General features: G+C 35.4%; 3 protein-coding genes across 4 annotated transcripts in view; all 3 read right to left on the reverse strand.

Annotated features, from left to right (window-relative positions):
- The window catches only part of LOC111452801 (RNA polymerase II C-terminal domain phosphatase-like 4), a 13,753-nt gene extending 12,187 nt beyond the window's left edge, over positions 1–1,566 (reverse strand). For both annotated transcript variants that reach the window (XR_002712165.1, XM_023093698.1), the window contains exons 1-3: positions 945–1,566; positions 809–861; positions 685–723 (exon numbers count right to left, since the gene is read on the reverse strand). The gene's annotated coding sequence lies outside the window, so the exon portion shown is untranslated. The remainder of the gene's footprint in view (positions 1–684; positions 724–808; positions 862–944) is intronic.
- Positions 1,567–4,579: 3,013 nt separating this feature from the next.
- LOC111452648 lies at positions 4,580–6,554 on the reverse strand. Its single transcript, XM_023093466.1, has 5 exons — positions 6,511–6,554; positions 6,088–6,350; positions 5,795–6,006; positions 5,469–5,718; positions 4,580–5,067 (listed from the first exon to the last, which is right to left on the reverse strand). The coding sequence occupies exons 2-5, from the start codon at positions 6,340–6,342 to the stop codon at positions 4,777–4,779; spliced, it is 1,008 nt and encodes a 335-aa protein (XP_022949234.1). The 5' UTR covers positions 6,343–6,350; positions 6,511–6,554; the 3' UTR covers positions 4,580–4,776.
- A 5,217-nt stretch (positions 6,555–11,771) lies between these two features.
- LOC111452601 lies at positions 11,772–13,541 on the reverse strand. The gene is made up of 5 exons (XM_023093402.1): positions 13,510–13,541; positions 13,114–13,376; positions 12,808–13,019; positions 12,466–12,715; positions 11,772–12,311 (listed from the first exon to the last, which is right to left on the reverse strand). The coding sequence occupies exons 2-5, from the start codon at positions 13,366–13,368 to the stop codon at positions 12,018–12,020; spliced, it is 1,011 nt and encodes a 336-aa protein (XP_022949170.1). The 5' UTR covers positions 13,369–13,376; positions 13,510–13,541; the 3' UTR covers positions 11,772–12,017.
- Positions 13,542–13,926: the final 385 nt, after the last annotated feature.

Below are 13,926 nucleotides of genomic sequence, written 5' to 3' on the forward strand. Positions count from 1 at the left end.
AACAAGGACCCCCCCCCCCCCCCCCCAACATAAAATTCATAGAAGAATCAACCACATTCTTGCATAAAATTCATATTAGAACCACTCTTCCCTAATCATTTTTACCCAAGGCCTCAAATTGTGCATCGACCCTTGATAATTTATACTCAAGTCTCCATGACAAGTGGACTTTCACTATTTATACCAAGACCAGAAATACTTGCCTCAAGACTCATCATATCAACCGTCGACAATTTATACTTGAGGCCTCAACACCCAGTAGTGACACCATCCCTCAATAATTAACACCAAGGCCTTAATATTCACTTACTTTCCTTAAAACAATACCAACCATCAATCATTTATACTTGAGGTCATGATATTCTCCATACTCTCCTTTATCACAAACGCAAGGTCTTCTGACCCTTTTCACTTACCAGCTTGACAATTGCCCATGTATGCACATCCTATACATGCTTTTTAGACCTGCTGCTCACGCTTTAAAACACAATCATCATGCTTAGTTTCAACATCACATCATGTTTAACATCACAAGAGCGTAACTCAACATGACACATCAAAACACTATCCATTCAATACAGCATTCAATTCAATCACTTGTATCAAACAAAGCATGCACCATACAAAACATACAAGGATACCAAAGCATATAGCAAATGGAATCCACAAATTCAAATTACTTACAACACGTCCTACGGCGCTTCGAAGTTGTTCTATCAATTCCTGAAACAATAAAGGAAAGTGTTTGGAGTTAGAATTTGGTTCGAAATCTTTAATTGAAAATGCAAAGGTGTTTAAGAAGGCTTACCAACTAGTTTTCACCCAATGTTGACCTTAAACCTTAACTTGATTAGTTCAAACCTAAATACAGAAGAGTTTCAAGAGTTAAAGCCTGATTTACAGCACTTAAGGGTTTAGAATGAGTCATATCCACTAATTCTTACCGAAAAAGCTCGGCACATTGCTGGTTTTTGTTCGAATGGGTACGACTTCACAGATCTTACTTCTGTTGACTACGGTTAATCCGATTAGAGGCTATTCGGAGCATGGGTCACAAAACTAGCGATTTGGAGTCCTTAGAGGGTGGTCTTCGATGCTATTCACGGCGTCGTGAGTTGGGTTGATGCAAAAAAATTGCCGCAGCTTCTTGGGTAGTCACCTTCAGGAGTCAATTGCGTCGTGGCTTCCGCTGAACGTGGAGTAGATCGCCACCGCAGTGGAAAACGCAAGTCGTCAGGGAGGAGCTAGAACAGTCCGGGGAAACCCTCGCCGTCGCTCAAAACCGGCGGTACCGAATTCGCTTCAAGGTCATGCGCCGCCGCCGCGAGTGCACTGCCGCTTAAGGTCTGATTTGTTGCTGTGCGTGGCTCGCAGAACTCGTGGGTCGTTTGTCACCCGGTCGCCCAGTCGCCCAAGAACGCACTGCCACTACTGAAACTGTCGCTCAGCTCGCGGTTTTCCGATAGCCTACGTCGTGGGAGAAGAAGGCTAGAATAATCACTCTTGTTATTGGCATAATTGATTTACTTCTAGATTATTTTTCTACTACTCAGTGCTTGAAGGATGGTTTGTTGAGCCTGTATGATCATATGCATGATAGACCGTACATTAACTCAAGCGATTGAAACGTGTATTTCTCCTCGCAGAGAATAAGCACTAGAAATGGATTAAGACTAGGGTGAGAGTGTCAATTTGGTTAGACTATGACCTAGGATGAAACGTCTTCGATAGATCGAATGCATTAAAATCTTGAGAGCTTATCAGAGGGTGTGGCCTAGTGCTTTTGACCGATCAAGACTCAAGAAATTGAAATTGAGGAACCTGGAGACGTGAATCCATGTCAAGACTGCCAAACTACCTTAGAAATCTCGAAGAGCATCACGACAACCCTGGAAAATAAAGGTAACTTTTTGGGCTAATAACAGTTGGTACAATGTATGCGGAGCTTCCACATTCCTTTCTACTTTGGTATAGTATCATTGAGCTAAGATATGAGTGTTGGGTTTTATGTCCTAAAACTCATAGTTTGTAAACAAAAACATATTCTATTTTCAATAAAGTTATTATGTTGTTTATTCAGTAAAGATTGTTATTGAATAAAGTGAACTTTACGATCATTAATCTAAATCCAATAAACTAAGAACACTCTGGCTATAGTATGATTACTTGAACTATATGTAGAGACATAAGAGTGGATCAAGTTCAAGTATATAGTCAAAATGATCTATAGTATAAGGCTGAGTACCTTATTCTGGGACACTATGGATGCGGCCCACTTTTGTATATGATATAAACAATGTGATCACTAAATTGTACATGTGAAGACATGTGAGTGGGGGCGTCCTATGCAATGAGTATTGCATAAGATCGGACCATGAAGAAAACCACTCTCACTTTATAATGTCGTTTATTGTTTGAGACTGATTTTCTTTTCATTCAATAACCTAGGTAACTCGGTTTTAATCCTGAGCTAACCATGAACTCTTGTTTATTCGGAATTATCCTTTGCCGACTCAATAGGCCTCCCATTTCAGGGGCAAGACTGGGTGAATGGCTGGTGACATGGGGTGCAAGATGGAATTCACTCCTATCCACTTTTAGGGATAGAAGAGAGGTAGTTCCCTTAAGCACTGACTCCAGGTCTTGAACAAGGGGCCCCACCCTCTCATTGGCCTGAGAGGGATTCGGTTTACTGGTTGGACCACAAACCAATTGTTCATTAGAGGATCAGTGAGACATAAAGAACAAGAAGTAACTTCAGGGGTAAAACGGTAAATTGACCCAGCTCTAGTTACGAACAACCTGTGAAGGATCGACTTACTAATTATTGTTATATCAAATGGACAGAAATATATCTATAGTGAGGGGAGTGCAACTACTAGGCTATAGTGGAGTGTCCTAGTAGTTAACGAATGTTGGTTACACAAGGTTAATGAGTTTAGCCAGTTAATCTTGGATCGTTGGAGCCCATGATCTATAGGTCCATTAGGTCCCTCTGCTAGCTCATATCGGACTAAACCATAGAACAGTGTGATGAGTGAGTTCGAAGTGTTCGAATTCAAATTAGGGAATATGCGTTATATATATACGATATATTTAACTGCATTTTTGTTTTATTTACTAATTAAACAAAAAGAGAGAATATGATATATTTAAATAAGATTTAAATATCTTAATCAATTATGTGTCGAAATTGATTGAGATTGACATTTGAATTAATATTAAATATTAATTAAATAGTTTAATTAATCATTTAATGTTAGTTTAATTTGAAATTCATTATTCAAATGAATGGTTGAATTAAAATGAAGAAAGTCAAAATGTTGACTTCATGGAAAAATCCATGTTAGCGGAGTTTCGAGGCGTCAAAATTTGGTTCAACCAAACTTGCATGCTTGCCAAATAAACCCCACAAGTTTGAGTGGAGTTTTGAGTGTCAAAATTTGGTTAACTCAAACATGCATGCTTGCCACATAATCCCAAACATTTGAGTGGAATTTTAAGTGTCAAAATTTGGTGATCTCAAATTTGCATGAACATGCAAATATGGCTCTTTAAATAGAGTGATCATGGTACATGGAAGGTCTTCTTCTTGGTGAAAAACCTTGAGAAAAACCTCTCACAAACACTATCTTCACATATACAAAATCCCTCCCAAGTTTAGTCACTCACCGGATTCCACAATCCCGTTCTAAGGCTGGAGAATAGTGGAGAAGACACTAGTGGTGGTTCGAAACCGGTTCGTGAGGAAAAAGGAGTTTGAACTAGAAAAGGTTAGTATCTAAACTCATTAAGTTTTGATACTTAAGAACATGCTAGTTTTTTTACTATAATTGATGTTCTAAAAGTGCCTAAGATCCAAATTGCTTCCGCATGTGTTATATTAACACCATCAATGAGGCTATTTAGGAACGTGCTTCTTGATAGTTTTGTTGGATTACCCTACACGGTAGATCCATTCTATAGGTGGGCGTTGATCATGCAGGTAGTCAGTGAAGTTGGCACTTACAGGGGGTAGCACCCCCGACCTAGGTGACTACGAGCCAGCTAGCATTCACCATGTTGTCCCCACCTATTAGAGAGAGTTCTTTGAGGTAATGCCTCAATATCAGACATTGGTATCATTGCGTAGGCTAAGTTAGCTATCCAAGTGTGTGCACAACAAGAGGGTTTCCTTCTAGGTCAAGGATGTGATGGGAGCCTATAAGTTGCTTATGGAGTCTATTTAATACTCACCCTCTTTTCCCTTTCTTTTACAAGTATTCGTAGGTTGTCGATCAAGGTGGAGGAGTGTTTGAGAGTTATGAGGTTATAGAGAGGGTTGTTTCGGAAGGTCAGTCTTATTTTATTTTACTTCTATTTTTGTTTGTTTTCATTTTTCTTTTTAATCTCAATTCGAGTTTTGAAGTCTCAAAATTTGGATCGGGACAGATTTGAATGATTCTTTATATATATATATATTTTGTGGTTATAGTTACCTAGAATAATTCTCTCTGAATTGTTTTTCTTCAGACCACTTTAATTGACTTTACATGATCTCTTTATAAATGCTCAAGACACGCCTCTAAAAGACACAAAGTAAATACACACAGGCGGACATACTATTCATGTATCTTAACAAAAGACAAACCATGTACCTTAACAAAAACAAATTTCCATGCACCATACATAATCTTCGGGACATTATAATTGGAGCTTATTTTTAAACACGACAACAATATACTATTGCCAAATGTCACTCGTTCGCTCATTGACCCAAATCGACATCAGACGAAATTATAAGACGAGAAGTGCCCTTATTATGGCTTCTAAGTTTTTAGCATCATGAACTAGAAAATGACCCGCACTAGAAATCTCATGATATTGAATCCATGAAAGCTTTTGCGCTATAAAGCGATTCAATTCAATAGGAACTATGCGGTCTTCACTGCCTTGCCACATATGAAAAGAGCCCTTGTTGTCAGGAAATGGATTGCTCAACTCCATGGGATCGAACTCCCATTTTCCAAAATTACACAATAAGTCTCTATGGATACATTCGCGTTCCCCTTGTTGTACTATGTTGCACTAATTTTGGTCGGAAAAGAAAAAAAATCAAAACAAAAAAAGTTAGTTCGTTAACATACCTATGTCAAACATATTCATATTTTAATCATTTAGAGAATCATATAAATTACAAACTCATGGAAAAAGCAATAAATGGATATAAATATTTGTCTATAATAATACGACAAATATAATACATATGGTAAACCGTAATGGATGGCAAATATCTAGATATTTATTTATAATATGGTAAATTATAATTTATAACTAAATATTCTTAACAAGTTTACCATTAACGGTCAAAGGTACCATTAACCTTTGTTGAAAAATACTACTTTTAAACTCAAACTTTACATAAAATTGATATTAAGTTTGAAAATTTTGATCCAAGAATGTGTATCAATTGCAAAGAAGATAAGTACCTTATCTGGACGTTCCATAAGCCTTTTCGTTATGACTAAATCAGAATTTGATAACATGTCCTCATTATCCAAATTTGGGAACCATTTTTGTGTCATCCACCAGTACATCAACCAAGGTGTGTAATATGCAATCCAAAACATACGTTTATACGACTGAGGATACTTTGCAAAGCAACGCTGTGATAAATCAGAAGGAAAGGGAGACCACCAAAAATTCACAGTAGGAACCACTAGGGAAGCACCCAAGAGTCTGCAAATAAAGCTCTATCAATATATTTTTACTCAACAAAAATAATTGATAATGGAGAAATAAATGTCAAAAACACCTGTGTGGAATATATTTCAAACAACCCCAAACTGCATACGCTCCCACCGAACATCCCATTACGTAAAATGTTGTGCCAAGCTCCAACTTGTCAGCTAATTCTTGAATGTCAAATGCCTCAGTTTTTACTGAACGTGATGGATATGGGTCACTCTCACAATGACCCGCTCTATCATAGATTACTATGTACAATTTAAGCTCCTCCATTCGTTCCTAAAATTAAAAACATACATTTTAGTAATGTGCACGAAAACGAAGCGATTGATGAGTAAAAGAAGGGCAATAATGTGGTACTTGAGAGATAGGCAAATCCATATCTTTGCAGCTATAAAGGCCATGAGAAATAATGATGTTGTAACGAGCCTCCTCCTTACGAACTCCTAATTCTTTGTAGGCCAAATGCCTTCCATCACTGAGTTTTATTCTAGGTGAAGTGAGTGGAGGACCATTTGGTGATCCACATAGCTTTGGAGGTGGAGGCTTCAAAAGTGCTACAGAAACCCATCCAATAAAACCCACTGCAAATGCTACTCCGATTGCTATAATCATATTATTGCCTGCAAAAACTAATATCACCGATAAGGGGCGAAACTGTTCGACTGTGAAAAGAAGATAACTTGAATGATTAACATAAAATTTTGAGTCAGCTACAAGCTGAAAGGAAAAAAACACAACACACAAGATTGATGATCTAATATCAAACTCATGAATTCATGCATTTCTCAAAGTTGTCGGTGGCACCTTCACTTCTTCAGAAATTGTATAGAGTACAATAAATTATAAGCATATATTTCCAGAATTTATAACATTGAACAAAATGGATGACGATGAAGAAAAGAGATAGTGACAAGAATTTAAAATATTAAAAGGTTTGAAAGCACGTGGAAGTAAAGTGAGAAGTAGTTACTCTAAGTTTTGTACTGTTCCTAAAATCCAAGGGCATGGTTGACATCTTGAGTAACTTACATTTTGCATTAATGGGAAGATCCCCTCAAAAAAAATTCATTAATGCACACAAATAATATATTAAAAATTTAGATAAATTTTTCTATTAATATTATCCTATTTTCATCACCCTTTTAATGTATTCATGAATGGGACGTTTTAAATTTCATTTTTTTTGGGTACTTTTTTCTCATGTAATTCTAAAACATTTAACGGTAGATACCTCTAAGTATTTAGTATCAACATATACTCAATCTCATCATGTTTTTCTTCTCAATCTTGTTCTGTCTCTTTCTAACTAACCAAGCATCTGTACTCTCTCTTACATGCACACTCATGACCCAAATTTTACTGCTTCCAAACTTCCAAACTTGGGAAGACAAAAATGAAAATAAAAATAAAGATAAAATTTAAATCAAAATAAAGTTGGCAACACCAAATTTAAATATCAAAACAAAATCCAATTATGAGACGATATTGTTCAAATTTATTATAAAAAGAGATAATAATTCAAACAAAAAAACGGATTGGCGCTTCGAAACGACCTCTTTTATGACCGCACAGCTCTCGAACGCTACTCCACACCTGAAAAAGAAAGGAAAAAGGGAATGAGTATATAAATACACCCAACTAAACAACCTACTTGTAGGCTCTTATCGCATCTATGACCTAGTATGTGATTACAAGCTTTACTCTAGACTCTAGATGTAGCTAGTTTAGCCTACGCAGCAGTAACCGATATTCGAAGATGAGGGGCTACCTCCATAGACTCTATAGCAAGGGGAGGCAACATGGTGAATGCTAGCCTGCAAGTCATCCATGGTAGATTAGTTGGGAGATGCAAAATGCAAGCTCCACTGGCTACTTGCATAATCAATGTCCTCCCACAAGACTAATTATTTGCATATGGTACCAATTAGCTACCCGCATGATCAACACCTTACTACAAGACATATCTACCTTGCAGAGTAGTCTAACTAACTATCGAGTCACACCTATCTAACCAGCCTCACATCTAGCTTAACAGTACTGTACTGGAGTAGGAAGGAAGGTATGCTAGGTTATTAAGGGAGTCCAGTCAGCTTAAATTCCTTCTATAGGACATTTGGAGTTAGCTCCTCAAGCTAAACCAACATTTGGGTGCACACAGGTCTAAACCTCTAATTGCATATGATCTTAGGATGTAAGATCTACTGAAAACGTACTAACCTAGGTCAACATATAAACTGCAGTAGTTGTAGTGCCCTAATCTTAACTGAATTATCTCGTGCATGCTTTGCTAGGAAACATTCCAATCTTTCATCTAAGCACACAGTCTATGATTTAAACTTCACCATAGTCATATCTAAGAACCGAGAAGGTCTATTGGATTTCTAGGGCAACTAGTTGGTTTAATGCGGACGTCTGACTCCAAGTTACTCTAATTTTAGCCCTCGATTCTTTCTTAATCTTGGAGTACTAGGGTCTAGACCTTGTGACCTTCGCCCACAATATTAAGGTGCTCTGTGTACTAGAGGCGTCTTAACCTAAGTCATCATCTAATCAACCTAACTCTAACTCCCTAACCTTGTACAGGTAAACACGCTCTAAAGGGAGAATACAGAGTCAAATACAAAATAATAATCACTTGATTTGACTCCACGCCTCAATAATATCTAACCATATCAATTCACATACACAACCAAATAAATGAGAATTATGACTAATCCGTAACAATTTATCACATATATTTCTTCTCACCTCTTTCACATTGGTCCCACTAGTATTCATATAATGGCTCAATTTTTTTAGCTTAAAATACTTGAGCACGTTACTATGTGCTTCCATAAGACACGTGGAAATAACAGAGGAAACAAGAAGAATCCCAAAAAGTCAGTCCATTAGTAACACCAATCCATGGATAAAAGAATTTTTAATTGAGTTTTAGATTCCAAATGAAATTTCAAAGTAAAATATATTGAAAAGAAATTCAAACATCAACTTTCAAAACTAAACCTAAAACAATTTAAAAATAAAAAATATTTGTAAACGACTAAAAATACTAAACTAGCGACCAATCATGAGAATCTTGATTTACATTTTGTCACCATGGCCTTGCGAGCAACAACACCTTTCTCACTCGATTTGTAGGTTTGGAATACTCTTAAGTGCCCATTTAACGGGGTTGAATTTACATTTATATAAATAAAAATTCATGATATTGAAGATATATGGTGTCCTAACTAGTTTGGAGTATGTGTTTAATATATGTAGGAGTTTACTAAAATATGGTAATTATTCTGCCACGATTCGATTTTCGGAACTTCAAATTTCAAATTATACTAAAAAGACAAATAGTAACATGTATAATCCTAGATCTGTAGGATACCTTATATCACACCATTCGTGATACATTTATAGCCCTGAAGTAAACATAAAGATGCTGATGAGTTGAATAAGTTACAAGTACCAATAATATCATGTAAATAAGTCATATGATAATAAGACTAAAGGAATTAATTAAATTCTTGAAGTTTATAGTTTTTGTTATTAAGGGCAATATGGTAATTTTTTTTCTTTTTTTTTACATAATACATGGTTTGAGCCCCAAAAAATAGTCTAATGATCATGAAATTATACTTGTCCCTAAAAGTCATAATTTTAGATGTGTATGAAGTTTCATGTCTATGGGAGGTTATTAGAATTGTGAACCATAGGTAAATTACCTTATGGACATTGAGAAAATTTTACACTATTACTTGTTTGGCTACTTAACCTCTTGTAGTGACTATCAAATTTTAAATATAACCTTAAATTTTATAATATATTTCGTATTAATATTTTACGAGCAACACAGTCTATTTAATAAGTTATTTTAATAGTACTTGATTCTCAAGGAAAACGCTTAATGCATGTCTTTAAAACTCACCACTCTTGACTCAAATTCTTTCTTAATCCTTTAAATCTTGCTTTAACTTAAAATTCCTATTCAATTCTAAGCCATTGCTACAGGTATTTGTTTTTTTTTTTTAATTTTAAAGAAAAGTTCAAATTGGTTACTTACCTCTTAATCACTGTTAGCCTCAGTTCTCAGCTTCCAATACCCAAATTACTTCATCAAATTTTTCATTGGCAAACTTTATGGAGTGTCTAATTTTTAAAATTTTTTTAAACCATAAAAAATTGCATGAGAGTTGACTTGAAAATGAATTAATTTTGAGAAAATTTGAGAGGGATAAGATTTTGGCTGATGACTCACCACTCTATTTTCTCAAGAATGAAGATGCTTGTCGTCATGGTCGGTCGCTGCCTGAAAATCGACCTCTCTAGCTCAATCCAAAGTATTTCTCCTCTTGATAGATATCATTGTAATGTAGAGGTAAGGACATATTTCATATCTCTTAGTGAATTGTAGCTTGAGTTATAGGCTTTTAAAGTTGATAAAAAATCTATTTGTACATATAGCCCGTTTGAAATAATACGTAAATGCTAAGTGATGCGACTGTTATGCTGTATTTGATGAATTGATATGTTTTATGATATGATACGTTATGATATAATTTGTTGAAACTTGCTCGGAATATATTACGTGACTATTATGATGTATGATATGATATGTGCACGATATGGATTGTTATGTCTGAAAGCATGAAAACGTTATGATATGACTTATATGTGACATGAATGATATGATATCATTGACATGCAAAACGACAACTAGCATGAAATACAACTCTGACATCCGCATAAAAGTTATGATAAATGACATGATAAAAATTATGATAAATGATATAAAAAATGTTATGATTTGGGAAAATGCAACTGAGATCGTATTAAGGATAATTAAAATAGAAAAATATTGGGATCTCATACATTATTGTGTGCTCATGCATCGGGAGATTCTCCTATTCCTTCACGATAGAATGGAAGCGTACGTAAATAGGCAGGGGAACGATCATTATGTTTGACATAGTGCTGTCGTGACGGTTGCTACTCCTAATGGGTGTCCGACATCAATAACTCCCAAAGAGTGCTCGCCCGACCAGAAAGGAGCCCAGGAGGTATGCGAACCGATTGGTGGGTCCATACTCGTACATGTGGGCCATGTGTAGGAAAATTAATACACATCCAAGTTGCCCATTATGATAGCCGCCATAGGAAAATAGGATGTTATGATAGGTCCCATGCATGTAATGTTGTGTCTTTGCATTTTAACTGGGACAAGGGGTCGCTTACTGAGTATTTCTTAAAAAAATCAAGTCTCGTGCTAGTATATATTTCAGGTAAAGGCAATGTGCCCCGTAAGGTTGATGGTAACATCACAATCCTGAGACTGTGACACATGTTTAAGATAGATTTGTATTTAATTTTAGTAGACTATAGGTTAGTATAGGTTAATTGCATTTCCATTTAGTAGCATGTAGGTTAGTATAGGGCATTTCATTTCAAAAGTAATAAATGAAGCCTGCGAGGTTAAGGTTGATTTTGTTATAAAGTTTCAATAGAGTTAATTATGTATTAAGTGCTCATAATTAGTGTACGGTAGCGAGCTTAGGTTAAGTAGAAAATTTAGGTTCGTTACACCTTTTGGGCCTCGTTCTAGTTGGGCTAGTATTCTTTGGTATTGTTGTCAAATCCCCAGAAGGAGTAGCTACCGTCATAGCATCATGTTAAATATAATGATCATTTTCCTTTTTCATAACGTACTCGTTCGTACTCATCATAAGATGGTAATACCCCGATGCATGTGACATAGAATAATGCATGAGATCTCAACATTTTTCACATTAATTAAATCAAATAAAACAACCCCTCCCTATTTTTATGCATATCATATCATTTTATATCGTAGCTTTCAAAACATGCCTAGAGATGTGTATTATGTTTAAATATTTTATCGCGTGTCATACATATTATCATGTCACATCATAAGTGTATTATACTATAAAACATATCCTATCATAACATATATCATATCCCAAAACATATCATATCATAAAACATACTATGTCATTGACATATCATAATCATAAGCATAGTATACTACAAACACATCACACATAACAGACATATGACACGTTCGAAGCCACTGAGCACATCTCATCAGACATAACACAAACTTCTGACCATGTCGATAGTAAGAGAAAGTAGCCGACGTTCTCCCAAAACTCGGATATGCTTTCTCTCTTGCAAGTTTATGATATTATAATATATAATAGCATTCATTATTCAACACAATAACAATACACTATTGCCGAATATCACTCACCTCCTACAAATATTGACATCAAATGAAATTATTAAACGAGAAGTGTCCTTAGTATGACTTCTAAGTTATGAGCTTCATGAACTAATAGATGCCCATTATTAGGAAGCTCATGATATTGAATCCATGGAAGCTTTTGAGCTATAAAACGATTTAATTCAATAGGAACTACATAGTCTTCACAACCTTGCCACATATGAACACTGCCTTCATTATCATGAAATGGATTGCTCAGCTCCATGGGATCAAACTCCCATTTCCCAAAATTACACAATAAGTCTCTTATGTTGCATTCATATTCTCCTTGTTGTATCGGGTTGCACCGATTCTAGTTTAAAAACAAAAATATTATTAAAAATTTGACAAAATGCAAATTAATTTTACAATATGAAAATAACCTTTAAAAATGTAGAATCAAAGTTGATTGTGAAGGATTATAGATATTTGCAACTTAAAAGTATGTATCAATTATAGAGAATTACCTGTTTTGGGTGTTCCTCAATTCTCTTTATTATGGCCAAATCAGAATCACACAGCATTCTTCTAATATTAAAGTTTTCGAACCATTTCTGTGTCATCCACCAATACATCAACCAAGGTGTGTAATATGCAATCCAATACGTACGTTTATAAGATCGAGGAAGCTTCGTAAATAAACGTTGTGATAAAGCAGAAGGAAAAGAAGGCCACCAAAAATTCACGGGTGGAACAACTAGAGCAGCTCCTAGAAGTCTGCAAATAAAAACTTCATAAATATATTTTTACCAAAAGACTAAATCAATCCAACTTTAAAAATTCAAAAATTAAATTTGTAACAAAAATACCTATGCGGAATGTATTTCACACAACCCCAAACAGGGTATGTTCCTGCCGAAAATCCAATTACATAAAATTTTGTGCCAAGTTCCAACTTGTCAGCTACTTCTTGAATGTCGAAGGTATCAGTCTTGATTGAGCGTGATGGATATGGGTCGCTCTCACAATGACCCGCTCTATCATAGATTACCAAGTACAACTTAAGCTCCTCCATTAGTTCCTAAAATTAAAAACATATACATTTTTAGCAAGGTATATAAAAATAAACAAAAATAAAGAGATTTATGAGTAAAAGAAGAGCGATAATGCGGCACTTGAGAGATCGGCAAATCCATATCTTTGCAGCTACGAAGGCCATGACAAACAATGACTTTGTATTGAGCCTTTTCCTTGGAAACTCCAAATTCTTTGTAGGCCAAGTGTCTTCCATCGTTGAGTTTTATTCGAGGTGAAGACACTCGAGGGCCATTCGGTGATCCACATATTTTCGAAGGTGGAGGCTTCAAAAATGCTACATAAATCAATCCAATAAAACTCACTAGAAATGCTACTCCTAGGGCTAGAATCATATTATTTCCTGCAAAAACAAATATAACGCCCAATGCCTATGATTAGAGAGACTCGAAATAAAAACACAAGAAGATTGATGATCCAATTGCAAACTCAAATGAATTCATACATTTTTCTAGTCAGTCAAGTTTAGCAAGTACCTTCACTTTTCCGAAAAGTGCTATCGAGTATAAGAAATAATAGACATCTACATAAAAGAACCACTCTCTAGAGCAAGAATTTATAACATTGAAGAAGAAGAGAGATAGTGACAAAATTTTAAAATGCTGAAAGGTTTTAAAACACGTGGAAGTAAAGTGAGACCACCGTTACTTTGAGAATGACGCGATTCATATGTTGGATGACACGTACTTTGTATTAAGTTTAAGATTCCCTAAAAAACAAAACATTAAAATTCAAATTTCCCACTTAGTATGAACATAAACATGTTTTTTTTTCCCCTTCTTTTTTCTTCCTTTTTTTTTTTGTTTTTTTTTGTTTTTTTGTTTTGTCTCTTTGTAACGTGCAAAACAAGCATCTACTCTCTCTCTCTCTTACATGCATGGTCTTGCACATTA

The sequence above is a fragment of the Cucurbita moschata genome, unplaced genomic scaffold (genome assembly GCF_002738365.1).
Source record: "Cucurbita moschata cultivar Rifu unplaced genomic scaffold, Cmos_1.0 Cmo_Scf00014, whole genome shotgun sequence".
Taxonomy (NCBI): Eukaryota; Viridiplantae; Streptophyta; class Magnoliopsida; order Cucurbitales; family Cucurbitaceae; genus Cucurbita; species Cucurbita moschata.